Below are 27619 nucleotides of genomic sequence, written 5' to 3' on the forward strand. Positions count from 1 at the left end.
AATTTTTTTCTAGTTCCCTGTCGCATAGAGCATTGTTTTCTCTCCTTTGACTTTCAGTCTATGTGTTTCCTTTCCAGTTAAATGTGTTTCTTGTATGAAGCATATTGATGGATCCTGTGTTAGGATCCACTCCACTTGTGTTTCTTTTTGTTGGTCAATTGAAGCCCTCTACATTAATGATTATGGTCAACATGTGTGGGCTCATCTCTGCCATGCTATTTTCCTGCTGTTGCCTCCCTGCTATTCCTCTCCATTCAATTTTCTACCCTGCTTGGTTATTCCCCTCTGCCACTGTTCCTGGAACGGTGGTCATTTTTATCTCTTTCTAGAATGTCCTTTAGTGTTCTTTAGAGTGTTGGTTTGGTGGTCATGAATTCCTTCAGTTGTTCTTTGTCATGGGAGGTATCTTTTTTTAACCATTAATTTTTAAAGATAGTTTTGCAGGTTACATTAATCCTGGTTGGAGGTTGTTTTCTTTCAGAACTTGCAACACTCCATCCTCTTCTTGACTTGGTGGTTTCTGTTGATAAGTTTGTTATGATTTGTGAGTTTTCCTTTATAGGTAATGTTTCTTTTCTCTAACAGCTTTTGATATTCTGTTCTTGTGATAAATTTCTAGGATCTTGATTATTACCTGTCTAGGTGTAGATATATTTTGGTTATGGCTAGCTGGAGTCCCTGTATGCCTCACTTATCTGATGTCACATCCTTTTCCCATTTTATGGGAAATTTTCTGCTATTACTTCTGTAAATAGACTTTTTATGTCATTTGTGTTGATCCTTGGTTTTTCACTGACACCTATTATTCTTAAATTATTTTTCTTTGGGTCATCTTGTAGCCATTGAATTATTTTCTGGTTCTTTCTTATTTTTAAGAGATCTTTTGTGATTAATTTGCAAACCTGTCTTCAAGGTCTGAAAGTCTATCTTTAGTGTCTTTCAAGCAGTTTTGCCAGCTTTCAATAGAGTTTTTAATTTCCTGGGTTTCTCTTTGAATCTGTTTCATGTATTCTGAATCTTTTTTATGTTGTTCATTGAAGGTTTCCCTCATTTTCTTCTGCTCCTCTTTTTTTTTTAAATCTATGTCTTCTAGAGGCGCTTAGCAGTCCTTTTATTATGTTTTTTATTTCTTCTTTTACCTGAGATAGTATTTCTGTTCTAATTTCTTTTATAGTCTTGTGACGTTTCTTTACGTCAGTTGCCATCACTTCAGAAACCTATTTGTGAGAGTGGTGTATAAATGTCCTCCATTACAATTGTCTTAGTGCTTATTTGGTTTTTCAGGTTGGTTAGTATTTGTTTGTGTAGTAAATGAACCTACATTTGGTGGATAAACATTTATGATTGTTATCTCTTCTTCTTGGAGTTTTCCTTTACCAAGTTCTTACTGACCTTCTTTTTGTCTTTTGGTCATTTTTTCAATTTTGATCTGTTAGCTTAAAGTTCACATTGTTTGCAAATAGGATAGCTACCCCTGCTTTTTTCTGGGTTCCTGTGGCATTGAAAATTGTTTGTGTTGAATTTCCAGTTGAGTTAAATGTGTTTCTGGAATGCAACATACTGTTGAATCTTGATTTTTGATCCATTCTGCCAATCTGTTTCTTTAGACCATTTTTTAGACCATTTACATTGATGATCATAACTAATATGTATTGGCATTTCTTTTTCATGTTATTTTCCTGTTGTTTGTTCTTCATCTTTCTCCTCTCTTTAACTGCTTGTCTGACCTGGTGGCTTCTTGTATTGGTGTTCACGTGTTTGTGGTCTTTGTTATCTCTTTCTAATATGTCCATGAGTGCATTTCATAGCTCTGATTTTTTGGTCATAATTTTTTGATTTTTTCTTTGTCATGCTGGTATTTTACTTGTACATCAATTTTGAAAGATGGTTTTAGAGTGTACATTCGTCTGGGGTGAAGATTGTTTTCCCTTATGGCTTGAAGTACCTCACTCCAAGCTGTCCTTGATTTGAGGGTTTATGTTGAGAAGTCTACTGTGATTCTGATGGGCTTTCCTTTATATGTTATGTGCTTGTTTTCTCTAGCTTTTAATATTTTGCTCTTGTGCTGTATTTCTGGAAGCTTGATCATTATCTACCTTGGTGTAGATTTATTTTGGTCATGAGTATTTGGAGTTGTATGTGCTTAATTTATGTGAATGTCAATTCTTTATCCATGTTTGAGAGGTTTTCAGTGAAGAGGCTTCACTGAAGCCTCTGTGAAGAGGCTTTTAATGACATTTCTGCTGTCCTGCTTTCTGACTGATTCCAATCAATCTTATGTTGCTCTTCTTTGCTTAATCCTGTGGCTGTTGGATTGATTTTTTTGTGGTCTCATGATTTTTAAGACATCTTTCTTTTCTTGGTCACTAGTTGCATTCCTGATGTTTTATCCTCATCTTCATTCAGTTTGCTGTGTATATTTGCGGTGGAGTTTCTAATCTCCTCCATTTCTGTCTGACTCTGTTTTGTTGACTCCATTTTTTATCTATGTTTGGCTTTTATGATTTCCATCATTTTTCTGAGCTTCTGTATTGTTAATCTGTGTTTGCTTTAATGTCTTTTATTTTGAGAGTTGTTTCTTTCTGCACCTTAAAGATTATTTTTTGTATGGCCACTTCCATTAGTGTTTTCACTTTTTCTGCGGTCATTTCAGGGTGTCCCATTTGTTGACTTCCAATTTTCTCTCTCTTTGTCCTCTTGAGTTGTCCTGAGTAGGCTGGGCATTTGAGATTACATTTTTCTCCTTTGTCTTGACATTTTCTATTTTCTACATTATTTTGTTTTCTCTGCTGATACTTGTAACTTTCTTATGTTAGATATTCTTATAACTAGTGTTGAAGCTTTCCTTGGAGCTGTCTATTCCTCTGACTAGCTCCTAGATGTAGGTGGTTCTTGGTCTTTATATCTATCCAAAGAACCTACCTTCCCAATATATTAAGATTGAGGACTTGCCATCTATTTGACTTAGGGCCCATTCCGTTAGTACTTGACTGTGGTGATGGTTAGACCCCTTACAATTGCAGTGTTGTCATACAGGGGGAAAAGCTGGCTATGGCATGTAATGCATTTTAGTTAAAGTAGTTCAGTTGGCAGTAACACAGACCCAGATACAGCCTAGTTACTGACAAGCTGTGGTAACTATTAGCCTGATATTTATAACTGTAGGAGAAAGGTCTACAGAAATATATGACTCAACTTATACCAGGATTTGTGTGCAATGATTTTCCACTTAGTAGAGTGATTTTATCCTATTGTGTGTTTTGGTGAGGTTCAGGAAGATAGGGAATAGGATGGAGAGATGAATGAGGTTAAATATAGTAGGAGCAAGGTTGTAGGGCACAGGATGCTCATCCAGGTTTCAGGTAGTTGTAGAACACAGGAAAGAAGGAGTGGAAGAGAAGGCCTAGAAGTTTTAAAGTGAACCAGAAAGAGAAGAGACAATGTTTATTTTCTTGTAAGAATCATAAATTCAAGTGAGATAGTTGATTAAAGAGAAGAAGAGGATGAGTGGAATAAAACAAAAGGTTACATATCACCTTTTGACTGATATTGCTAATTTTGGATGGGATATTTCCATGCCTCTAATTCTGCCTGTCTGTCCTGTGTGCCTTAGCCAGGGTCCTGTTATGTCACTGACATTTGCCAGGTCTCAGAGCCCTGATTCCCACCAGTGAAGGGAGGGAGGGGTAGATCTCAGACTTCTCTTGCCAGCCCAGGTGTGCAGGGCAAGCAATGGAGAAAGGGAGGAACGAGAACTCACACTCCTTTTCCTGGCTTGCTGCTGGCCTGGGGCATTTGAGGAAAGGAGCACAAACTAACCCCATCCCTACCTCCACCCTGTCCCCAGCAGTCTGGGACAGCGGTTCTTTTTTTATTGCCATTCCCATCCCTTCCTTGCAAGCCTTCTTCCCATTCAGTTCACAGAGATCTTTTCTCACTTTATCCTTCTCATGTTTGTTTGTTTCCTCCCTTCCTCTCTTCCTTCTTTCCTTCCTTCCTTCCTTCCTTCCTTCCTTCCTTCCTTTCTCAGTCTTGATCTTTTCTTGGAATGACTCCTGTTTCAACCCTGGCACTGCATTGGATGTCTTCTGCTAACCTTTTATGCTGTGGAGATACTTTTGGCATAAAACACCATAATGTACTATTTTTTCATGTTTTTCCCCCCTGGCTTTTATTGTTTGAGTTAGGGTGTTACTATGTAGTTCAGGCTGACTTTGAATTTACTGTGTAGCCACACTGGCCTCTAATTTAAGACAATACTCCTTGCCTCAGCCTCCCAAGTGCTGATATTACAGGTGTGTACCACTATGCCTGGCCCCAAGCTGTTTTTTTTTTTTGTAGTTAATAGATGTGAATTTTTCTTGGATTAGTGTTTTCTTGGGTTTCTATTGCTGGCCCCATTTGTCATTTCTCCCTGGACCTGCAGACCCTCCTGGGTTACCTTCTCTCCCTGGGCTTTGGCCTTGTTGGTTAGTTGTTCAGTGCATCTGATGTACCTTACTGAGGGGAAACAAAATCATGTAGGCTTGGAGTTGATGGGTGGCTTGACCCATCAACTCCATGGAAGGAGCATGGAAACCAAGGGTGCTGAGTTGTGTAGGTGGCTTGGTCTTTGATGTACCTACAGTGGAAAGCTTTAAAAGAATGTAGGGACACATTACTTTGCAAAAAACAGAAAGGAAGAGATGTCTTCCCCAAAGTGGTGGTGGCTGGCTGGGTCTTCCAGTGTAGGTCCATAGTCATCAGATGGCCAGGAGAGGAAAGAGGGGTTGCAGGGAGAACAGTGAGAGGAGAGACCTGCTCAGAGCCAGCTCCTGTGCACTGTGGGAGCCATGAAACTGTCTGGACCTCAGGTCAGAAGAGCAGGACTGTCAGAGTGCTGGGAAGAAGTGTCTAGGGGAGGTGGCATGGAGTACGCAGGACCTCAGGTCTGGTCATACCTAAAACCAGTGGTGTTCTGTTGTTCTGGGAAAAGGCTCAGCAGGCGGACTGCAGGCTGAAGTATGGAGGGTGTGCAAGAGTGATCTCTGTTTCACACTGAGCACCACCACTTTTATCTGTTGTATTTAAATTAAGGTATAAAAAAAAAGGTATCTCTGTGATTAAAGGAATGCATGATGCTCAGGATCATGTAGACTTCTCAGGGCCTGGGGTTGATGGGTTTCCCTTGGCCCAGGTGAAGCTAGTAAATGTTGCCATTATCCTTTCCTTCTTCTCCTCTTTGTCTGCCAGGGATCTGTGCAGCCAAAGGGAAGAAAACATAGTTGGGAAATTATCGTGGTTAAGTCAGAAGCAATCACTTTTAATGAAGTTTGCCTTTCTTTCTTTCTGTCTTTTAAAAATAATAATAATAATTGCTATGCAGCTCAGGCTGGCCTTGAACTCACTAGGTAGCCTGCGCTGGCCTCTGACAAGGTATCCTCCTCCTGCAACCTTCAGGGTGCTACGGTTACAGGCATGTGCCACCACTCTAAGCTTTGAAGTTTTTCTTTTTAATTGACATAATTATCCAAGAAGCAGTAACTGAACATCTGCTATCTGATTTTAGCTGTAGAATCCCTAAGTGACTAAAGTTGAAGGATGCAGAAATTGTTCTGTTTAAATTGGACACTGGGTGCCAGGAATGCCCTGAGCTCTGTGTAGTTGTCTCAAGGGTTTGTTTTCTCTGAAAAAAAGCAGTCTGGAAAATGACCGCCTTTGAGATTTCTAAGTCATGAAGGTTAATCAGACCAAAGGGAATTAGAGGAGCCAGGAGGACCAAACAATTTCTGAATGTTCAGTATTCCTTGTAACTCATCAAGAGCCTGGAAGGAAAACAGCTTGACAAATTCCTCATCATGTACCCTCTGGGGCTTCTTCCCAATTCTAGTCACTTCATGACACTGTTGTAATATATTCCTTCTTTCCTAAACTTACCCTGCAAGTTTCAAGAAAGAAAAGAAAGAACCAAGAAGATTTGGGATTGCAGAGCTGAGGGTCTTCAGGATTAGGCTGCCTCTGAGTGAGGCTTTCCATTTCTCAGACCCATTTTCTCATCAGCATAATGCGTGTTCATGTAATAATGTACATTTCCTCTTTATGAGTGTCCAACCTGGCATGAAACAGAAAGGTACTTCTTGGAGTCTCACTTTATCACCTGTATAACAGATTTAAATATATTCATGTTCTAGACTCATGCTGAGGAGTAGAAGGTATATGTATTCTTTTCATACTGCTGATTCAGAATAGGTGCATGGTAGCTAATTTACTGAATGAGTTACTGACAGGGATGATGAGATTCCTTTTGCTTATTACAACTACTGTCCTGTTGTGTTGTGTGCAGTGAGAAAAAATACATCTCTTTGCTTCCAGATTCTAGGATATCCTACCACTCTTCATTTGCTCTTTTCATACTCATCATAGCTTGGTTAGTTAGTAACTGAATGCTTGAAGCTGACTCCCTTCCAAGAATGGAAATTCCATATTTAATGCCATATCTATCTTGTTCACCAGCCTACATGTAAAAATCTTTTGTTGGATAAATCAGTAACAAGTGGCCAGTATTTGGGTAGCTGCACTTCCTTTTATTTCCATATCTGAGATGTTTTATAAATTTCTTTGCAGATCCTCTGGTCTTCACGTAATTTTTTACTCTTGCTTACCACAGGTGGTGGGACTATCATGTCTGATGGTGAGCAGGAGCCAGGCAGCTGCTACGTGGGTGTGGACGTTGGAACAGGCAGTGTCCGTGCAGCTCTGGTGGACCAAAGAGGGATGATGTTGGCTTTTGCAGAGCATCCGATTACCAAATGGGAGCCTCAGTTCAACTACCATGAGCAGTCCTCTGAGGATATTTGGGCTGCGTGCTGTGTTGTCACAAAGGTACAGGCAAAGCTTGCACTCCCACCTGTTGAGTGATTGCACCTGTCTCCTTGAAACAATGGACTGTGTGGGGTAACTTGAGACGCAGAACCAAGTGAGCCAGAGGCCTTGCCTTTTGAAACCTCACAGAGTTGTTGTGGAGACTGATAGACAGCTGTAGTGTGATGTGTTAAGTTCTGGGAACCAAGTAAATATTGTTGGTGCTCACTCTGAGGGGGCTTTGTGAAGACAGGGTGCAGGCTGCAGAAGCCTCAGCTGCAGATGAGGACGCTGATCCTCCTAGCGCACATCGACTGTGCTGTTACTGTATGTAAAACATGTCAACATGCACTGTGTAGTTGAGTCCTCACAGCAGCCCTATAGGGAATGCTGTTACTACCCTATTTTGTCCTTATTCAGGAGGAAATGGATTAAGTCTGGTTCATATAGCCAGTAAGCAGCAGGAACAGAACTAGAACTCAAGTGGTCTGGCTCCTAAACTATGTTCTTACCAACAATGACTCTGCTGCTTCCTGAGTAGACAAGTGAGAAACTGTGATGACATGAAAATGTGTTGTGCTCAGAGGAAGCAAGGAGGTTGGATCAAGCTGGAGTATGTCCAGTATGTGCCAGGCGGGTGTTCATTTCTAGTGGCCTTGAATCAGATGTAGCTTACTGGTTTGGGTAAGGAAGGGGTTCTGGGTACTACTTGTTACATAGTTTTATTTTTCAGTTTGACTTTATTTACTGGTGGTCAGAAACAATAGATATCTTTTCTCTCTGTCTCTTTCTTCTTTTTTTTTTTTTTTTTTTTTTTTTTAGGGGAAAAAAATAAAGCCCTGGATTCCTCCTCCCTGTTCCTAGTTTAGTTCCTTAAATATTCATGAAGTGCTTGGTAATTTGCAAATGGACAATTCAACATTCTGTCTATATTGATCAGTCTGTTTAAACTTTCATGAGCTCTTTACTACTGTTGGTGCCCCTGGAGAAGAAGGCAGAGAGAAGTGAGGGTAGGCAGCACTGGGTCATTATATAGAAATAAAAGAGGGGTGCATCTTCACTGCTGCCTGTTTAATTTTCCTCTTCTCTCCCCACTGTATTCTCCCCTCAGTGAAAAATATTTGGCTCATTGCCTTTGAGTCTCCTTTCTTTTTGTATCATTCAATAATAGCCTTTCTCACCATTAAGGAAATCATCAAGAAGAAAATAAAATACTCTGCTGAAAAGCTGCTTTAGAAAAGGTCTTTTCTAAGTGCAGTTTAGTTTAATGTTAGATTTTTTTTTTTTTTTTTTTGGTCTTTTTCGTTTTTATCAGTACTAGGGATCAAACTCACGACTGCCTGCTTGGAAGGCAGGCACTTATGCCGCTGAGCTAAATCCCCAGCCCCTAATGTTAGATTTTAATGATTTTCCAGTGGTGACCAATTTGTTATTGATTTGAGCCCATTTAGCCACATTAGTGCTGGGGGCATTTGTCCTTGATGAAGTTGTCGTACCGTAGAAACCCTCACATGGACCATGAGGGTGTGGCTGTGTATAGGAGCCTCAGGATAAACATGATTACTTGCTGGGGGCATCACTGCTTGGTGTGAGATTTTATCTCAGAGAGTTGGCATGTCATAGATAGTGCATTCTGAAGCCAGACAGTGATGTGCTAGTTCCAACAGTTTTTAGCTGGTGATCTTGGGCAAATTACTTTATGATTCCTTATCTATAGTATGAATTAGTGATAGTACCTACCTCTATAGAGCTATTGTGAGGTTAAAGGAGGCAATGCATGTATAATATTACAATAGTCTCTTGAGACAAGTATCACGTTTCCTATAGTAATGGTGATGATACCAAAAATTAATAGATGATAGAATGAATTTCTAAGATTAAATACTGAAAAGCTGGGTCCATGGGGAGGTACCTCTGAGGAATATTCTCTCACTCTACTCTGGCTAGGGTTCCTTCTATGAAAGACTTTGACAAATTCTGGTCTAGGGAAAAGGTTGCATAATGCACCTCATGGGTTGTCTTTTTTTTTTCTCATGAACTTCAGGAAGTTGAGAGCAGTTGCATACTTTCTTTCCCCTAGGGCCTTCACATTTTTGAAGATTTTTTTCCTTAGTTAATAACGATGATAATATGATGATGGTGTCAGTGACGGCAGCTAACATCTCTTAGGGAGTGATCATGTTCTAGATACTTTGCTGAATCCCAGGACTTCATTTTACCCTGATAGCAATCTTTGGAGGTACTTTTTATTCTCTTTTTTTTAAAAGATGAAAAAAAAATAAAAAAGCTTTGCGGGGACACAGTAGCCAACTGAAGATCTCATTACTATTAAGAGGAAGGGTCAGATTGCTGTTCTATCCAGCACTGCCCTCTTATGCCCCCCTTGGGTCCTCTCTTCACACATGACCTGTGCCTGGAAACTGTTCAGTATAACTTGAAATCTGAATTTTCTGCCCTGTGGTGCACTAAGAGCTCATGGTTTGTATAATTTTGCTGGATTATCATGCTTTTACCTGGCTTTGTGCACATGTTGAAACTGCATGCCCCTAAAATCGTTGGGTCTTATTAGATCCATATCTAATAAACCTCCGTAATTCCATGGAAGCACACAAGTCCTAGAGGATATATAGTCTTTTGTTTTAAAGTAAAAAGAGAGACAGATCTTAAATTTTTCCAACTTTGGAGGAACATTATAAGGAAGTACATGATTAATATTGGGCTTCCATTAAGGAAAAGATAAGCTGGAAAATCATTTCACTCATAAACACTTGTTCAGTGTTACTCTTTTAGATAATATGCAAACATTAACTGAGTACCTACTATGGACTGTGCTTTTCATTAAGTACTGGAGAAGCATATCCAGACTTTAGGTTATATCAAACAGTTTCCAGGCACAGGTCATGTGTGAAGAGAAGAACCAGGAGGAGCATGAGGGACAGTGCTGCCTGAGCAGCAGCCCAACCCTGCCTCTTACTGGTTATGAGATCTTTAGTTGGTTACTGAGTATAGGTCTCTGTTCCTAAAGCTGAAATATCATATTTTCGTGAAAAACAGCTGACCTGTATGAAGCTAATAAAGTACCATTTTGTTATAGGCTGGTACCTGCTATATGCTTTTGCAGAGAAGAGGGCAAAAAAGAGTAGGTGGAATTGAGCAGTAATGTTAACCTCTATAAAACCATTGTAGTTTACAAAATATCTTCATATTCATTGGATCATCTCTGCAAGGTAAATAGGAAAGGGATTGTTAGTTTCAATTTCTAGGCAAGAAGAAACACTGAAGACCAGTTAAGTGACTTCTCCAGGGAAATCTAGGTTGTATGGGATAAGCCTGGAGCCAGATGGGTCAAGTCTATGTATTTTCTCCATTCCCAACACTGTGTACCTTTGATCTAGATTAAGAACCCATTGGTGTCCTTGTATTTGTTCTTCCCTTCTTTGATCTATTCTACTTCTTGTGGCTGGAGTAATTTTTTTTTTCTTAAGTGCTAAACTGATCTTGTCATTCCTTCATGTCCTTCCATGGTATCACAGTACTGTCTTGATAAAATTCAAGATCCATAACATGGCCTTCATGACTTTGAATGGTGTGATTTTGACCTGTTTTTCTGGGTTATCTCATAATGCTTTTCTTGACTTTATGTTTTGGACATATGCTTCATCTGTCATGTCTTAAAACATGCAAATTTTACACAGACTTTTTCTTCTGCCTGCCCATTTTTCCTTCCTGGATTAAAATACTGATAGAGGGATAAATGGAAAGGATGAGACCAGAGGTGTTAGAAAGGAATGTCTCACGGGAAGGAAATAGAGCTAGTTTCAGAGCTTCAGTTCTTGGAAGAGCATTGAGGTCAGTAACATAAATTTACCTCCAGTTTCTTGCCTTATCAAGGGTAAAAACACACCTAAGCTAGGAAGCTTGGAAGTGACAGTCTAGGACCATATTTACTCATTTTACCAGACACTGAGTTGGCTTTCCAAAATGGGTAGCCTCTATGGGCTTCTGAGGTAACATATGTCCTGTACAAGTCCCTTACTTTCCTTGCTGTTCCCACTTCTGTGCCTTTGTAATACTGGTCCTCTACCAGGAAACTTTTCCTCAGAGTTCTATGAGGTTGTCTCCTTTCCAATGTGGCCTGAAATCTGGTCTTCTTAGAAACCATCTTCCTCTTCTCTGACATTTCCTATCCCCTAGTTAAGTTATTTTCTGGTGTGGTACATTATACTTACACTATAAAATTTATTTGATTTATTGGCTGTCTCTGACCTTACTAAAATATAATCTCTAGAACAAGGCTTTTAAAATTTGTTCCCCAAATATGTAGAAGAGAGCACAGCTTGTGCTCTAAAAGTGTTTGCTTGTATCTTCTCAAGACCTACCATGTGAGATATTAAATTGCTTAAGCACTACCAAGTGATAGAGCCTAAGGGAAGCAGGGATTGCACAGCTCTGTGCGTGTCCCAACGGCTGACAGAGATGCTTGCTCCAGTACTTAAAAGAATACATTCCTAGCTGCATAGCCTTGTGCTGCCAGCTGGATGCCATCCATGGGGCCCCGGTTTTGACTGTTGCTCAGAATAGAGCTAACGATAAAGGCCAGGTTTGCCTGCAATCTTGGAGTTCTCAATCTAGAGGGTTTCCGAGGAACGCCATTGCACCACCAGTATTACTGAGTTTGCTGATTTAAAACATGCAGAATTGAACCCATTCCCACAGGAAGAACAAAGAGATGCACAATTCTTTCCCTAAATATTTGTTCGCTGCCCTAGAGCTACAAGTTGACAGTTGTTAGACATGGACCAGGTTACCAAAAAGGTTGAAAAAGTCTCTTTGGAAATTCTGTTGAAGAGCACTGTGCTTTCTCTCTAGCCAGGGAAGGCCTCTTGATGCCAAGTTATTGGGGTAAATTTACCAGGAAACTTTCTTCTTCTGTTGTGACTAATATAAGAATCCTCAGGTCACCAGGTCTAGCCCTCAGGCCTTCTGGCTTGTGTGACCGTCTAGCTACATTTCTGGAATGGCTTAGGTGGGTAAGGAAGGTTGGGAAATGGTATGGTCCTCAGCTGTGGAGAAAGAAGCACGATGTGAAGGCATTTCCTTGTAAGGCTGGGGAAGTAACTGTGGTTACCTACCAAGTAGCTTTAAATGAATGTCATTTAAAGAAGCAGAAACAGTATACCTTCGTAATTGAAAAGCCATTATTTGAACATAGAAATCTGTATCTTCAGAGAACATTCATAACCTAGATTTAAGAAAACATTTTCCTCATCCTAGTGGAAGATTACACCTCTTATTAATTCTCAGAAAGATTTGAATCTATATAATTTGATATTGTTATTCTCTTTTTATGTGCTTACATGACATAGAGCATGATGTGATTTGGACATGAAAGTGTTCTAACAATCCCATTAATAAGACATGGGGAGGGTTTCCCACTGTTTACATTTCCTACAAAGATAAACTGGTCCCATGAGATCTTCAAACTATTTTGTTATGTGGTCCTCACTTAAGGATGTTGGTTAACTTTCAGGAAACTGAAGGTCAGGGAGGTGGAGATTAGTGCAGAAGTGGTGGAACTGGAACTAGAATGTGGCTCTTTGGACTCTGTAATCCCTGTCCATTTCTACTCTAGAAGCACATGGATTGTAGAGTTTTATCAAGTCATCTACATTTTCTCACCTTAGCCTTCTTTTGTTCCACTGCAGACATATGTAAAATGGGATCCTCCATGTCAGGGGTGCACTGTCTGGACACAGAAGCTAGTAGGACTGCACAGCAAATAGAACTTAGGGCCTGTTCATTGACTGATTGTTGTCATACATGTTTGAAGTTGATCTGAGGCAGCTGATTCACTCTATAGTGAATATATAATAGAGTGAATACTCTATTATAGTAACAATATTTACTGTTTGTTGTGTCTGAAAGTCATATGTTGAGCTAAGTGCACCTTACTTTGCTGAATTTGCTTAACATTGTTGGGAGGTGTAGGTATGAGTAATAGCTTTGTACAACCAACGGAACTGGTTATCTGACTTCTTAGAGTTGTGTAATTAGTAAGGGGCAGGGCCAGCGTTCAAACACAGAAACAGTCTGTCTCTAAAACCAGTGATCTTAACCACTTTTCAGTGATTTTTCAAGCCACATGGAAGGACATTCCAGGCAGGTAGCTATGTTTGTGAATGCTGTGCACCTGTGATCCTGTAAGGAAGGAGAGCAATTGGCATGACAGGAACTGTGTGCCCTGTCTTTGGCCACAGCACCAGGGTGGGATTTGAACCCAGAGCAGTGTGTCTCCTTGTCATAGGGCTGTGCTGGCTGTCAGGGAATTGGTTTGGTGCGTAGGCACAGGTACTGCAGGCAGTTGGAAATGGCTCAGTAGCTAATGTGGCCCCTAGAGCACAAGCTTTATCCATCTGTATGTCTCTGGGTCAACAAGAAGTTCCTTGATAAGGGATGAGTAGCGTGGAAGAAAAGAATGTGAGCTCTTGAGTTTGAACACAGTACTGCCATCTATTAGGTGACACAAGCAAGTTCCTTAACCTTTCTGTACTTGCCTGTTCAACCTGCCTTGATTATCTCCTTTTTTATGAAATACAAATATTTAATGTTTCTTTTAGTGGGCTTTGTAAGGACTGTTATGGATTAAGAACTGGTGGTCAACTTAACACCAGCTGGATGACATCAGCATGGCACTGAGTGTAGATGTTCCACCTAAGGAAAGTTGCCAGCATAAATAGAGACATGGAGAAACAGAAGCTATTGTGTTGAGGCATTGAGGCCTTGTGGGTTCTCCTACAAGTTGCTGTTTGAGCCGTTAGGTTCTCCTGAAGAAGCTCTGGTCCTCACATCAAGCATTGCTTCCTGGTTCCGGAGAGGAAGACGTGTTCTGGTCTCCAGGATGAACTCCTCATGCTGGTTTCCTGATATGTACTCAACTGTGCTTATTGTTGAAGGAGCTCAGGACCTGCATGTTGCTGAGGATGGCTGTGGTGCTTTTCAGGACAGCCCTGATCTTTGTTGTGAGTGTGACTTCTTGGCTGCAGCGTAGAACCCTCAACCTATCAGCACAGCTCCTTCACCCTGCTGGCATAGACTTTCTGGCTTCCACTGCTGACCTTTGGGCCTTCCCAGCACGGATCTGTAAAAGAGACTGGTGTGAGTCCTTTTTGTGGACTCTAGACCTCCAATTGGACTCATGGGAGTCACTGTCGTGAGTTCTGGGTCTTTATCTGGACACATGTGGGACATTGCTGTGGGATTCAGACCCTTTGCTAAATATTCTATGTCTTTGTTGTTGTGGTTAGATTTCCTGCATTTTCTTGTGTTAATTCTGGGTGACTATCATAAAAATAATATTATAAACACCATGTCCTGATTCTAATTGTTCTCTACACTACAACAAGGACTACAACAAGGACTAAACATAATGAATTATGGAATCCCTGGTACATAGTAGATGCTCAGTTTCTGCTAGCTTTGTAATGTTTAATATTTTTGAAAAAATGAAAGTTTTCCTTGTTAGAAATCTCTAATAATTGTGTGCAGTTCTTACTTAGATAACATATAATAGTAAGAATTAGAATCACAGATTACTATAGACTCAAATTACTAAGCCTAGTTTTCCAAAATAGGAAAAAGAGGTACTGTGTATGTTTTAAGATAAATTTCGCTAACAGAGATGATCACTTTGAGGTTGACTTTTGTGGGATTTAACACATTTTCATCATGTTTCAAGTTAATGGGAAATGTTAAAGATTATGATCACTTATACTTAAAGAGACACCACAGAAACAAAAATAAAAACTAGAGTTAATCAGTAGGACTATTGTTATGTAGCTTTAAAATTTATACAAAGAAATGCAGAATCTCTCCCTAAACTCTAGTTCTGTCCTCAGAAGCAATCACCTTTGTGCTTAGCAGTTCGTGCATGTTTTTAAACCTCATCAATTTATTGTAAATATCTTTACATTTCATCTTTGACTATTCAACTTTTAAAATATTTTACAGCTTGAGTTATCATTTACATACATAAAATATAAATTTACATTGGGTTGTAGAGTCAGCATAATCCAAATAAAAACACTTATTAGTCTAGAAAAGTTTCCTTGTTTTTATAGGTGATCCTAGCTCTAGTCATAGATAACTATCTGCTATCTGTCTTTATAGAAAAGTTTAGAAATTTCATGTAAATAGAACCATACAATGTCTATCTTTTTGCATGCAGCTTTGTCTCTTTTTATGTATGCTGTGGACCGAGCTTTCAATACATAAAACCTGAGTCAAACCACATCCAGACTGCAGAGTTCTGCCCCAACTTAAAGGTCAGTGTCCTCACAAGGCAAAAATTCCATGCCTGGTAGTCCAAGTATGTTAACTGATTCCTGCTTCACTCAGAAGTCCAAGTCCAAGTTTCATCTGAGTCTCATCTTTCAACTGAGGTCCTATTAAAAGAAACAAGTTACATGATGGCTAGACAAACACAGGGTAAACAATTCTATTCCAAAGGGAGAAATGGAGACATAGAAAGGAATAGTAAGCTCAGAGTAACCCTAAAATCCAGCAGGGTAGACATTAAATCTTAAAGCCCTGACTCCTGCGTTCGGTTACCCCCATGGTAAAGGGTGGGGACCCAGTGTTTTGGAAGCACCACCCCTGTAATTATAAGTCACAGGTGTCAAGTGTGCTTCCCCTGCTGTCTTTGAGGGCTGCACTGTAGCTTCCCTCAGTAAGCACTATGCAGTGATGCTGATTCTACCTTCCTGCTTCCCTGTACTGTAGTGTAACACCACAAGGTATACTTTAAGAAGAGACATTTACGTAGCTCAAAGTTCTGGAGATGTAGTAAGTAGTTTATGAGTAAGGCAGTGGGAAGAGCTGAGATATGGAGGGTGAACAGCCCTAAGGATAAAAGTTAAAGAGCTTTGGACAAAGAATGAACTCCCTTGGGCAATACAGAATGTAGCCCATTCCCTACTGAAGAGAATTGCAGTCACTCCTTACTAAGCTTCTGAGTTAAAAAGCAAAGTTTAAAGTACAAAGTAACTACCTACCCCCAAATCCCAGATGTTTTTAAACCCTGCATATTGAAGAACTGGGTTAAAAAATCTGAGTTCCAGTTGGTCATTTTTGAATCCACAGAGCCATCAGTGCTAAGTGGCCACTAAATAGTTGAGCAGTTCTCATGTTCTGTTTATCTATAAGTAACTGGATGGAGAAGCCATGCAGCTACCCACTGGGACCACCTCCTGCAAACCCAAGAGCTATTCTTTTTGTTTCCAGTTAACTCCCATTGCCTTCTCTTTTGGTTTTCAACTTAAGTTTTTGCTGTTTGTGGAACCACGGCCTCACAATTTACATTAACACACTTAGATTCTGCCCGGTATCTGATCTTCAGGGAATCTATGCCAAGTTTCCCAAGGTTTCTTTTCAAATCTTGGTGAATACCACCATGATCCCTTAACTCCTGCATTCTGCATATCTGCATCATGTGGATGTCACAGAGCTGCCACCAGAAGACCAGGGGTCCTGGTCCTGCTGGAACCACAGCTGAAGTCACCATGAAGCACTTTTCAGTGAAAATCAGGAAACAGAATCCAGCCTTGGGCACCTAAGTTGTGGAGAGTGCCCTGGGCATGGTCTCTGAAAGATTAACCTTGTAGGTCTCTGGGTTTGTTATAGAGGGTTGGGCTTGAAAATTTGTGAGAGACTGTTGGGGGCTCCTTGCTATTTTCTTGACTATCTGTGCTGTTCTCTTTAGCAAGTCACCCTCACCCTTCAAAACTTTTTCATTGTTCTTTTCCTAGCAAGGTCATGACTTTTCCAGATCTTTCCAATCCATTTGGTTTCTTATGTTCCAAATTGTGCTGAAAATAGCTAAAAGCACACAGAGACCTTTCTGTGTTTTGTTTAGTGTTTCTTGTGAGAAGTCCATCACTTAAATTTGGCTTTTCACAGAGCTGTAGGACATGGGAACATTGCAATCAACTTCTTTGTAGCAGTTTGACAAGGAAAGTCTTTTTTCCAGAGTAAACTGGATACTCATTTCTATTTGAAACTAGTCATCTTATCCCGTTGTCTTCTGAGCCTTTCCAGAATTACCTATAATGCTCTGCTTTATCGCATTCTAGCCTGCTCCTCCAAACTCCAAAGCTACTTCTACATTTTTAGGTCAACCCCATTTCCTCATACTAATGTTATCTTATTTCATTTTTTGTTTGTGTAACAAAATACTTGAGTGTAATAAATATATTGAGAAAAGAGGCTTACTTAGCTCACAGTTCTGCATTTTCCAGGGCATGGCTTCTGTTTGCTCTATTGAAGGCCACTTGGCGAATGGGAATGCATATAAGAGGGAGATCAGGAAGACAGAGAGCTCTTGTGTAACAGCCCTCTCTTGCAAGAACTGACCAAGGTCCCAACAAAACCACATTAATTCCAGAGAGCAGGATTCCTCATCTTGTTAAGCATGTATATATACATACATACATATATATATACATATACATACATATATATATGTATATGTATATATATACATACATATATATATATATATATGTATATATATGTATGTATTTTACGATTGCACTACTATGATTATCATACCCACACATGGATCTGACAAATAGATCCCAGGCTCTTGTGTACAAATTTTAGGTGTACATTCAATGGTACATAAAAAGCAGCTATATTTATTGAAGATGATAGGACGATGTGCTAAGGACAGGCCTGTGCCAACAGAAACAAAAATGTGACACAAACAGGAAGGTGGTGTCAGGATGACAGAAAAATAAAAAGTACACTGATAAATCCAGCTTTTGGATTTTAAAAAGAAGTGTATCATACCTCTGGTATTTTTCTGTGGGTCTCTGGATAAGATTGACAGGGTGTGAAGTCATCTCAGGGGCTTTTGACTTGCAGGTTTCTCCAGGAGTTCACCCGTACTATATTACATATATGAGACATGTTTCATACTCTAACTGAAGCCATAGAGATTTAGCGAGTCTTTATTATTTTTATTTTCCTTCTCTTAGAACAGTAGGAGGAGGATTATACCTGGGGTGTTGCCCAAATTTGGCTGGATGGGTTTGGGGATATAGCTCAGTGGTATAGTGCCTCCCTGGCAAGCGTGAGGTCCTCAGTTTGATTCTTGGCACCAAAAAAATAAAATAAAATAAAGTAAAAAAGTAAAGTAAAGTAAAACAAAACCAAAAGTAAAACAAAACTTGGGTGGCAGAGGAGAAGTCTTCTGGCCCCAGTTGTGCTACCTGTACCAGTTACATTTGGGCTAAGCTTCCAATACATGAACCCTTGGAAGACAAACCAGTGTTATAAATAAAGGCTATATCCACATGTAAGTCTTTGTGTTGACATGTTTTATTTTACTTGGGTTGATAATTGTGGAGGGAAATTGCTGGGTTATATGGCAAAATTTTTAAGAAACTGCCAAACGTTTTCCAATGTGGCTGTTGTACGTTTGTACCTATAATGAATGAAGAGTCCCCTCAGCAACTGTATCATCAGTTTTTGTGATTGCAGCTGTTCTAGAGGGTGTGTTGTAGCATCTCACTGTGATTTTAATTTGCATTCCTGTGATTTAATTAGCAGTACTGAACATTTTTCATAGATCATTTTTCATTTATTGATCATTTGTATATCCTCTTTAGGGAACTATCTACTCCAGTTTTTAGCACATTTTATAATTGGGTTGTTTCATCCTCTTTAATAGAATTTCTTATATATTCTGTATTCCAGTGTATTACTAGGTATATGACTTGCATATATTTTATCCTGGTGTATAACTTAACTTTTCATTTTTCTAATTGGTTCTTTTGAGCTTAAACTTCTGATAAATTCAATCCTGATATTTTATTTTTTGGTGCCATTATGAACAGAAATATTTTCTTAGTTCATTTTTATGCTAGTTGCTAATATGTAGATACATAATAGATTACTATATGTTAACCTTGAATCCCATGATCTTACTAAATTTGCTTATTAGTTCTAGTAGCTTTTTTGTAGGTTCTTTGGAATTTTCTGTGTATGGAAACTATCGTATCATCTGCAAAGGACATTTTCACTGCATCATTTTCAGTCTGTGTGGTTTATTTTATTCTTGTGATCTTATTTTACTGGTTATAATCTTTAACACAAGGTTGAATAGAAGTAGTTAAAGTGAAGTGTTTTACAGGGGAACTCATTCTTTAATATTGTGGCATTAGCTATCAGTTTTTGTGGATGTTTTATATTAGTTTGTATAAGTTCCATTCTGGTTCTGATTTCTGATCTTTCTTTTGTTGGAGTGGGGAGACCTGCATCTTCTGAGATAATCATTTGGTATTGTGTGTGTGTGGAGTATGTACAGTACATATGTATTATATTAATTGATTTGGAGATAGTAAGCTGCCCTTGCATTCCTGGGATAACCACATGTAGTAAAGGTATATATTACCAATTTTATATATTTCAGTATTTGGTTTAATATTTTGTTAAACATTTATATACTTAAATTCACAATAAGTATTGAAACGTGGTATCCTTTATTTAAATGTCTAGATTGTTGATACTAGAGTCATGCTGGTCATATCATATATATTGCAAAGTATTTCCTCCTTTGTCATATAAGAGTGGTACTGTTTATTCCTCACAAACTTGATAAAATTCCCCAGACAAACCACTGGGAGCTGAAGTTACTTTTTCTGTATTTTTGACTGTTTTAAACACACATTTGAGAATTTTAATAAAAAGTACTTCCCAATTTGTCATATGGCTTTGTTCAATTTCTAATAATACTTCCTTTTATAGATGTGCCATAATTCATTTGGCAAAAATTAGTTTTTAAATATATTCACAGCAAAGATGTTGTTCTTCTATATGTGACTTTACTTACTTGTAATTTACTGATCACAGAGATTCCTGCAAGTGAAAGATTGATGGGCTAAAACATATATATGTCTATAATTAATATAATTAATAGGTAGTTTCAAATTATTTTCAAAATTTTTACTTTCAATTAGCTTATTAGAATAATATTTATGAAGGTCCTCTTGTCAATTCTTTGCTACTAGTATATGTGGTTAATCTTTAATATTTTTAAATATAATCTTTATATATACTGTTATATATAATATATACTGTTCATATAACATATAATGTTAATCTTTAATATTTTTAATATAAAAAGCAAAATTGGCAGCAGGTATGGAGGTGCACCTCTGTAATCCCAACACTTGGGAGACTGAGGCAAGGGATCACTGTGACTTTGAGGCCAGCCTGGGCTATGAAGTGAGTTCAAGGCCAGCCTGAACTGCATAGTAAAAGCCTGTCTCAAACACACACACATAAAAAGTAAAATTGGTGCACATTTATTTATACTTATTTAATTATAATGAGTTGGGAATCTTTCCATTATACTCTGATCATTTTATTTTGTTTTGTCAAGTGACATTTCATGTCCTTTTCTTAAATTTCAATTAAGTTGATTGTCTCTTTGTCATTCATTTGTAAAAACTTTTACTTTTTTAGTGATACTAAATTTTTACATGATTTTTTGTAGATAAATTTTTCTACGTTACCATTTATTTCCTTCTAGATGTAACTTGTCTCAAGCTATTGAAAGCTTGGTTATATAATTTGTGTTTCTTTTGTTTGTGTTTTAAACAGAAAGTTGTTCAAGGGATTGATTTAAGCCGGATTCGAGGACTTGGGTTTGATGCCACATGTTCGCTGGTTGTCTTGGATAAGCAATTTCGCCCTTTGCCTGTGAACTATGAAGGTAGGACCTTTTGTCTCCCTTCCCTGGTGGTAGAAGGTAGGAAACTGACTGAGGAAGTTTTGGTGATGAGTTCAAAGTGCCTGGGTGCAGCAGTGGATCATGTGACTTACTAATTACGGCACAGGAGTTAAAAGCTGCAGTGCAATTGGAATGAATGACTCTGGTGCCTTTGGGGACTGGGTCAGCGAGGGGACGTGGGTCTATAAAGGGTAAGTAGTATAGTAGAGAGCCTGATGAAAAAGGGCTTTTGGTCATTAGATGAGTAGTTGTGACCTGGAACCTGTTATGTTATTTCCCTTTGGGAAAGAGAGTATTAGTACTTGAAGTTGTTTTGTTTATGAAGCTACCATCCATGCTCATTTGAGAGGGTGGGTGTACTACAATGAAAAGAAATAGAAGGAGGCAGACAGGACTATATATCACAAGACAATCACACTTAATAGTGGTGTGCTGATAATTTATCCTTATGACTTCAGTAATGAGCTGTTTCAAATGTGAAGTGCCACAAAGATTTTCCTGCCAATAGTACTAGCACTAGTGTTGAACACCCAGATTCTGTATTAGTAAGGCAGTAATGAATAAAGTGGGCCAAGTTTGAGAAAAAGAACAGCACACACATGATGATAAACTATTGATATCCTACTTTGTAGTAGGTGGAAGGCATTGGAGGTGGTAGAGACTGTGGTGTACTGGAAATTAGGTATTACATGTGGAGAGGCCTGATTCTAGGTATTATCATTCAGCAGTTGCTAAGACAACCATTATAAACATATTTTGGGCTAGATTCTGTTTCAGAACTATTAGTTGTGGACTCTGCTGTCGTAGTGCCTTTCCCACTGGTGAACACGGTATGGTATAGTAGGGCATGCTGGACACATGGGAATTAGTCATTCAGGAACCAGGTTTTAGGTTCCCTGTTGCTCGGCCATGACAACTGGGATGAGTCACTTAGTCTCTGAGTGTCTCAATTTCCCCTCTGGAAATTGGAATGGTGAAATGGTAATTTTGCTCTTTGAAATCAGAGCCTGACAGCTAAAGATCAGGAAAGTTTCTTTCATTGATTTGTGGATTCTTCAAATTAAGGGACGATGTGTTCCATTCACACCTATGAACCTGATGCATAAAATAATGGTTTTTGTAAGTGACATGTACTAAAAAAGTATGCAAGCAGGTGAATAGTGAGAACACAGAGAGAATGATGACTGTCATCTGTGTGCTAAGCTCCGTCTTACTGTGTTGGGGCTTTGAAGATGAACTGAGTGGTCTTTGTCCTCAATGGCCATGTGCTGGCATACTTGGCCTCGTTCTGGTGAGCGGTTAGGCAGCCTCAACCTAAGCCATATCAGAGTAGAGATGTGAGGGTGGTGGGGAGCTGATCAGCCTCTGCTCAGCAGAGCGGGTACTCTAGGGTGGTGCTGCCACCTGCACAGCCAGTAGTATACTGAGAGTAAGAAAAAACTAGACACACAATAAAAGGAAAGCTGGGCCTGAGTGGATCTGACCTCTGTAATGGAGAGGCAGTGACAACCCCGCCCGGTCTGCGTCTTTATTTATACTAAATAAAAAGGGAGAAAGTGTGCGATGGGACCAAAAGTGCAAGGTCTCTGTGTTTTGCTGAAAATGCTGAAAGTGAAACATTCTCTGAGCTGTGTGTGCTGTAGTTAATAGGAAAGAGAACCATAGTCCAACACCTGTTGATATGCCCTGAGCTAGAGGGTAACTTGTTTACAGAGTCTGCTTCTGGCAGCCCATGTGTTTGGGGCTGGCCTTGCTCTAGCCCTGAATGTGTGAACCATCTCTGGCTCAGCCAGTCCCCATACGATAGGCTCTGGGAAAGCTGCCAGTGCCTCCTTTGTCAGCTTTATTTAAATAAGAGTTGAATAATTATCTGTTAGGCATAGCAGAAAGTGAATGAGACTTTAGATGTTCAGGGTCCCATATGTATGGGAATCCATACTGTCTGATTAAAAACTCTACCTGTGTGTGCATCAGTATCAACTGGAGGTCATTTTTAAAACTGCCATCCATGCGTCTGATTCCCAAGATTTGTATTCAGTTGGCTTGGGATGAGTGTAAGGCAGTGATGCTGAACCTTTCAGACCTTTCAATGATACAAATGGCCCACTGCAGTACATGTGTCACAGATTTACCATCAATGGTCTAAGGCATTGACATTTTTAAAAATGACCTTAATAATTCTGATATATGAAGAATCACCAGTTACAGATAAACAGACAGGTAAAAATATTAGGAACAGATACTGGTGGTGGAAGAACAGAGTTCCTTATTGAAGCCACTTTAATAGACATTCTCTGGATGCCATTTTGATTTTTCATGGCAGGTAGGACTGCCATCTGTTGATAAATCCTCTACTAAAATAAGAGCAACGTTGTAATCCTAATTATAAGTGTTGAAGTCATCTTAGTTCACCTAAAATGTTAAAATATACCCATTTATCAGCTGCCTTCAGCTGTGGTCTCCTTGGCATTTCACAGATTGTATTAATTAGATTTTATCTGATAAGATTATTGGGCTTGAAAGTGAAATTAGTTTTTTTATTTTAAAGAGGATAAAACAGAATAAAACCAATCAAAACAAACCAGTGTAAGAGCTATAGAACATCAAAACATTATAAAATCAACAATAGTTAAAATCATAATGCCTATGGATGTCTTTTAAATAGCTGCAGATAACTTCAGACATAGTAAAAATCAAACAGGACAGAATAGAATAGAAACAATAAGAACAACAACAAAAAAAATGAATGCAAAAAAGGATTTCAAAATAAGCCAACAGTAAATCCAAAACTGCTACCATAATATATCTTGCGATCTTTGAAATAGCTGCTCCTGCAATTGGATTTGACATAACCACATAAAACAAAAGAAAATAAAACCCAACCCCAAAATACAATGGAAATGATATAGGACTTCCAAAACAAGACTACTGGGAATCAACAATGGCTACAACCCTCAAAAGGGGATTCCCTTTAGATGCTACGCTATGTACTATCTGCTGAACCCATGATCAGACCACTGGCCCTAGCTCTGCAATGTTAGTGAAACACCAAAGCACCTCAGGCATCCAATTGCATTTTGCCTCCATAGCTATCATCATGGCCTATGTTTCTCCAGATAAGCAGGTTGCTTATAGCAGGGGGTGGAGGTGGGGTGCTTGTATTCTTTGTTTGCCAGCCCTGCATGCTGGAGGGGGCTGTGTCTGGCTGTTCCAGTCTAGCAGTGCCCCGCACATGGTGCTGGTTCCCAGATTGGGCTTGCTTCCTGGTGTGATCTTCTTTCTACCTGCAGTCTGCAAATGGCTGAAATTAGAATTTTAAAGATGATTTAAAGGCTCCTTAAAGACCTGCATGGTAGAGACCCACTGTAGTAACTGTGAGGAGCAGGGAGTGAGGTCAGAAAGAGGACAGATACTCCCATTACTGTTAAAGCAAACCCAGAAGGTTGGTGGAAGTGTTGTCACCTTTAAAGGTCAAGGAAAAATTAAAAACCAGAACAAATTAAGCACAGTAGTTTAAGACTACCAAGCATTACTAAACAGCCTCTTTCTAGCCTGTTCTGGCCTGGTTCTCTTGTTCTAAAGATAATAAGAGCCCTGGGTCAGTCCTACAGTCACTATGGCTTCCACCTCTGCAGCCTCCAGGCTCTGCCCTAACTCCTGTCAGGTCATCTGGCCAGTCGTTCTGGGGCATGGGAAAGAAGCAACGATAATAACTGGGGGAAGGGTGGGTGTTAAGGACTAGCCTGCTCCTGATATTTTTGCTGGTTTATAGTAGGTTTTTTTTGCCCTCAAGTATAAGCAGAATGTGTCCTGTAAGGCACTCAAAATTTTAACTGATACTTGATGAATCATACACCATTAGGTAAAGCTGACTTTCTAACTCTTAATTCTGCTGTACTGGATTGCCTTGGGTTCTCCTAAAATAGGTGATCTTTTCTGCTTTGTGTTCTGTTTCACATGCTCTTTCTGTTATGATGATCCTTTCTTCACTCCTCCTCCATGGCTGACCAGAATTAAATGGAAGCTTTCCCACCTTCTGGAAGATCTGTGTATAGCCTCAGACTTAGCCTGCTCAGCTGAACTTCTCTTGTATTTCCCCAGGCCTGGTACTCTGTTCTGGCAGTCAGGGCTCCGAATAGACTCTTTTTTCCTCTTATGGGCAGGGATTGAAGTACATTCTTGATATCCTGGCACCCAGAACTGTATAAGAAATGTAGTTCAGGTTTAGTAAAAGCTTAAAAAATAAGCTTTCATTTGAGTCATTTACTTGTGACTTTCTATGAGAATTAAAGATTGACTCTTCAGTTTTTACCTAAAATGAGAATAACCCAGCTGTGGTGGTATATATCTGAAGTTCTAGCACTCAGGGAGACTGAGGCAGAAGAATTGAAGTTTGAGTCCCACCTGGCCAGTTTAGCAACAGAATTGCTATAGGCTCTGGTTCTCAGCTTTTGATGCACATAGGACTTGTGTGAGTACCTTTAGAAAATACTTCTGTCCAGGTCTGAAATGACATTTAAAAATACTGAATGTCTGAAAAATACTGAATGATGTTTAAAAATATTTAAATGTTTGAAAAGACATTTAAAAATACTGAAAAGAGGGCTGGAGATGTATCCCTATGTTTAGTCCCCAGTACTGCCAAAAACCAAAACAAAACAAAAGTAAAACCCACAAAACAATTAATAATCATAATAAATACAGTAAACTGATTCTGTACAATTCTCATTGTATTTTTTTATCCTATAGTAGCAGTAGCTAATTGACTTCTCTTTACTGCAGTTGAAATATAGCAAAAGGTGTTTTTATTTTGCTACATTTATTATTTCTCTGAAAGATTTAATAAACTATTAATTTTGCCCCCCTCAACACATACCCACTAATACACATTTCTGATTCATTGATGATTCTGGCTAGGACTTGGACAGCAGTGTTTTCTAAAGGTATTCAGACAAGTCCCATGTGTATCAAAAGCTGAGAACCAGAGCCTATAGCAATTCTGTTGTGCAGTAGAAGCACTTTGATACTTACAAATGTGCTTTTTAAAATATGTCTGTGGAAGATCCCATATACTTTGTCTTATTTTCCAAGTATGTAAAAGCCATTTGGGGGACTTGACATCTTTCCAGTGAGACAAACAAGTGACAGGGCCTTTTGCTTTGCAATGTGTTCCTTATTTAGATATTTTCTTAGGTTGACCTTTATTCTTTTAGTTTAAAAATTATTTTCAAAGACATAGAAGTGTTACAAAGCAGTCCTTTATGTAGCTATTATTGAGGATGAACCTGAGATCTCACTCTGTGTTCTCAGGACTTCTTGAAATAGGTGGAGAGACAGGAAAGGGAAGTGGGTGAAGAAGGAATGGGACTGTGTTGTGCACATGGGCCAGCTCCCCACACGAAGTGTTGATGTTATATAGTTCCATGCTTACTAATAAACTAAATAAAAAAGAACCGTTTGTAACTTTAGTCCTTTTCCCCAGACACCCTTTGTAGTCGCTGCTCATAAATACATGACTTTTGTGCTTTTACTACATATGTATGTAGTATAATAACAACAGTATATATTGTGTCATAAACTATCACACCAGTATCATATTCATGTTGCTTTTATTTATGCTGTTGGCAGATCAGGTGCTAAGGCACACTTCATGCATTTGGCAATTGTAAGACATTGAGTTTATTGTCAAACCTCAGGGCCTGTTTGTCACAGATGCTTTTAACATTCTTAATAACAAAGTGCTATTTTGAAGATTATGTGAGGTGGTGAAAGTATAGCATAGGGAGACACACAAACAAACAACACCAATATTTCCTCTTAGCAAGGTATAGTTGTATTTATTTCATTCTCAGTTAGTGTATGAAAATGCCTGGTTCGGTTACTGCTGGGTCCCTGTTGTTCTTCTGTGACTATCTCCCAGGGGTGTTCACTGCTGTCCTCCACTTGGTGCCTCAGGAGGTGTCAGAACTGGTAAAAGGAGTATGGCTTGCCCAGCAGTGCGTGAGGAAGTCGCAGAGGCTGGGCAGGACAGAGGGACACAGTTACAGTACTTGGTGGGGTGTGGGATGGAAGGGGTAGGATATGAGGGGTAGTGCTTCTTTTCCAGCTGATTCAAACTCTTGTCCTTCTGATTGTTACCCTGGGGCTTGCAACATCCTTTCTATGCAAAACCTTTTATTTAGTATAGGATGAAGGATCTCAGGTATTGTTATCCCTGTTATATAGACAAAGACACAGAGAGAAGTTTGATAACTTTCTGCGTATATCTCCCACAGTAAGTTAAGAGTCAGCATGTCTCACACAGTATGCTTATTCTAGAACTCAAGTACTTGCAGTCTGTCAGTGGAATGATGGGAAAACCCCTAAAGGGGCTAACTTTAAATAAATGGACTAGAAAAAGTAGGAATATAAGCAAATGAACTAACTTTGTTGTGTAGCTGTGAGAACTATTATGCCATAAAAATGTTTGCCCTTATTTAATGTATACCTTTAAAAAAATTATTTTAAGACAGGGTCTTGTTATGTAGGTCAGGCTGGTCTTGAACTCACTAAATAGCTCAGGCTGGCCTCAAACTCATGGCAATCCTCTTGCCTCAGCCTCCAGTGTTACAGGTGTGCACCACCACACCTAGATAAAGTACAGAAAATTTTTTAAAAGATAGTGTGTCCTTTTAGGCTCTTTTTCTCAATGTATGTCCAGAAAAAATTTTTCTACAATTGAAAGAATGGGAAAGGAAGAGAAAACACATTGAGAGAGAAGGAATGATGGTATAATCTACTGGTAGATTTCATCTAGTTTTAGTGTTGACTGTTAGCCCTGAGGTGTGGGCAGAAATAAATGGCTGACGGGAAGTGAGGGATTTGGGTTGTGGTATAGTCAGGGCCCTGCTGGTGTCCTTTCATTTTGTTCATTCCTGATACATGAGGTTAAAGGAGATTGTGCGGTGTTCTGTCCTGGGCATCTATCTTTAGTCAAAAAATGCATGT

The 27619-nt window shown here is 39.2% G+C and overlaps 1 protein-coding gene across 10 annotated transcripts in view; it reads left to right on the forward strand.

Moving 5' to 3' along the window:
• Fggy (FGGY carbohydrate kinase domain containing) overlaps nucleotides 1-27619 on the forward strand; it is a 511054-nt gene that overhangs the window by 38219 nt on the left and 445216 nt on the right. For 6 of the 10 annotated variants that reach the window (XM_013146222.3, XM_003464041.5, XM_063236603.1 and 3 more), the window contains exons 2-3: nucleotides 6647-6861; nucleotides 20503-20614. In XM_013146222.3, the coding sequence (XP_013001676.2) occupies nucleotides 6661-6861; nucleotides 20503-20614 (313 nt within the window). In that variant the 5' untranslated portion in view covers nucleotides 6647-6660. Of the gene's footprint in view, nucleotides 1-6646; nucleotides 6862-15064; nucleotides 15162-20502; nucleotides 20615-27619 lie in introns of all 10 variants that reach the window. The other 4 variants (XM_063236600.1, XM_063236601.1, XM_013146225.3 and 1 more) reach the window with 2 other exon arrangements.

The sequence above is a fragment of the Cavia porcellus genome, unplaced genomic scaffold (assembly GCF_034190915.1).
Source record: "Cavia porcellus strain 051 isolate PalLab524CR breed Dunkin Hartley unplaced genomic scaffold, mCavPor4.1 scaffold_25, whole genome shotgun sequence".
Lineage (NCBI taxonomy): Eukaryota > Metazoa > Chordata > Mammalia > Rodentia > Caviidae > Cavia > Cavia porcellus.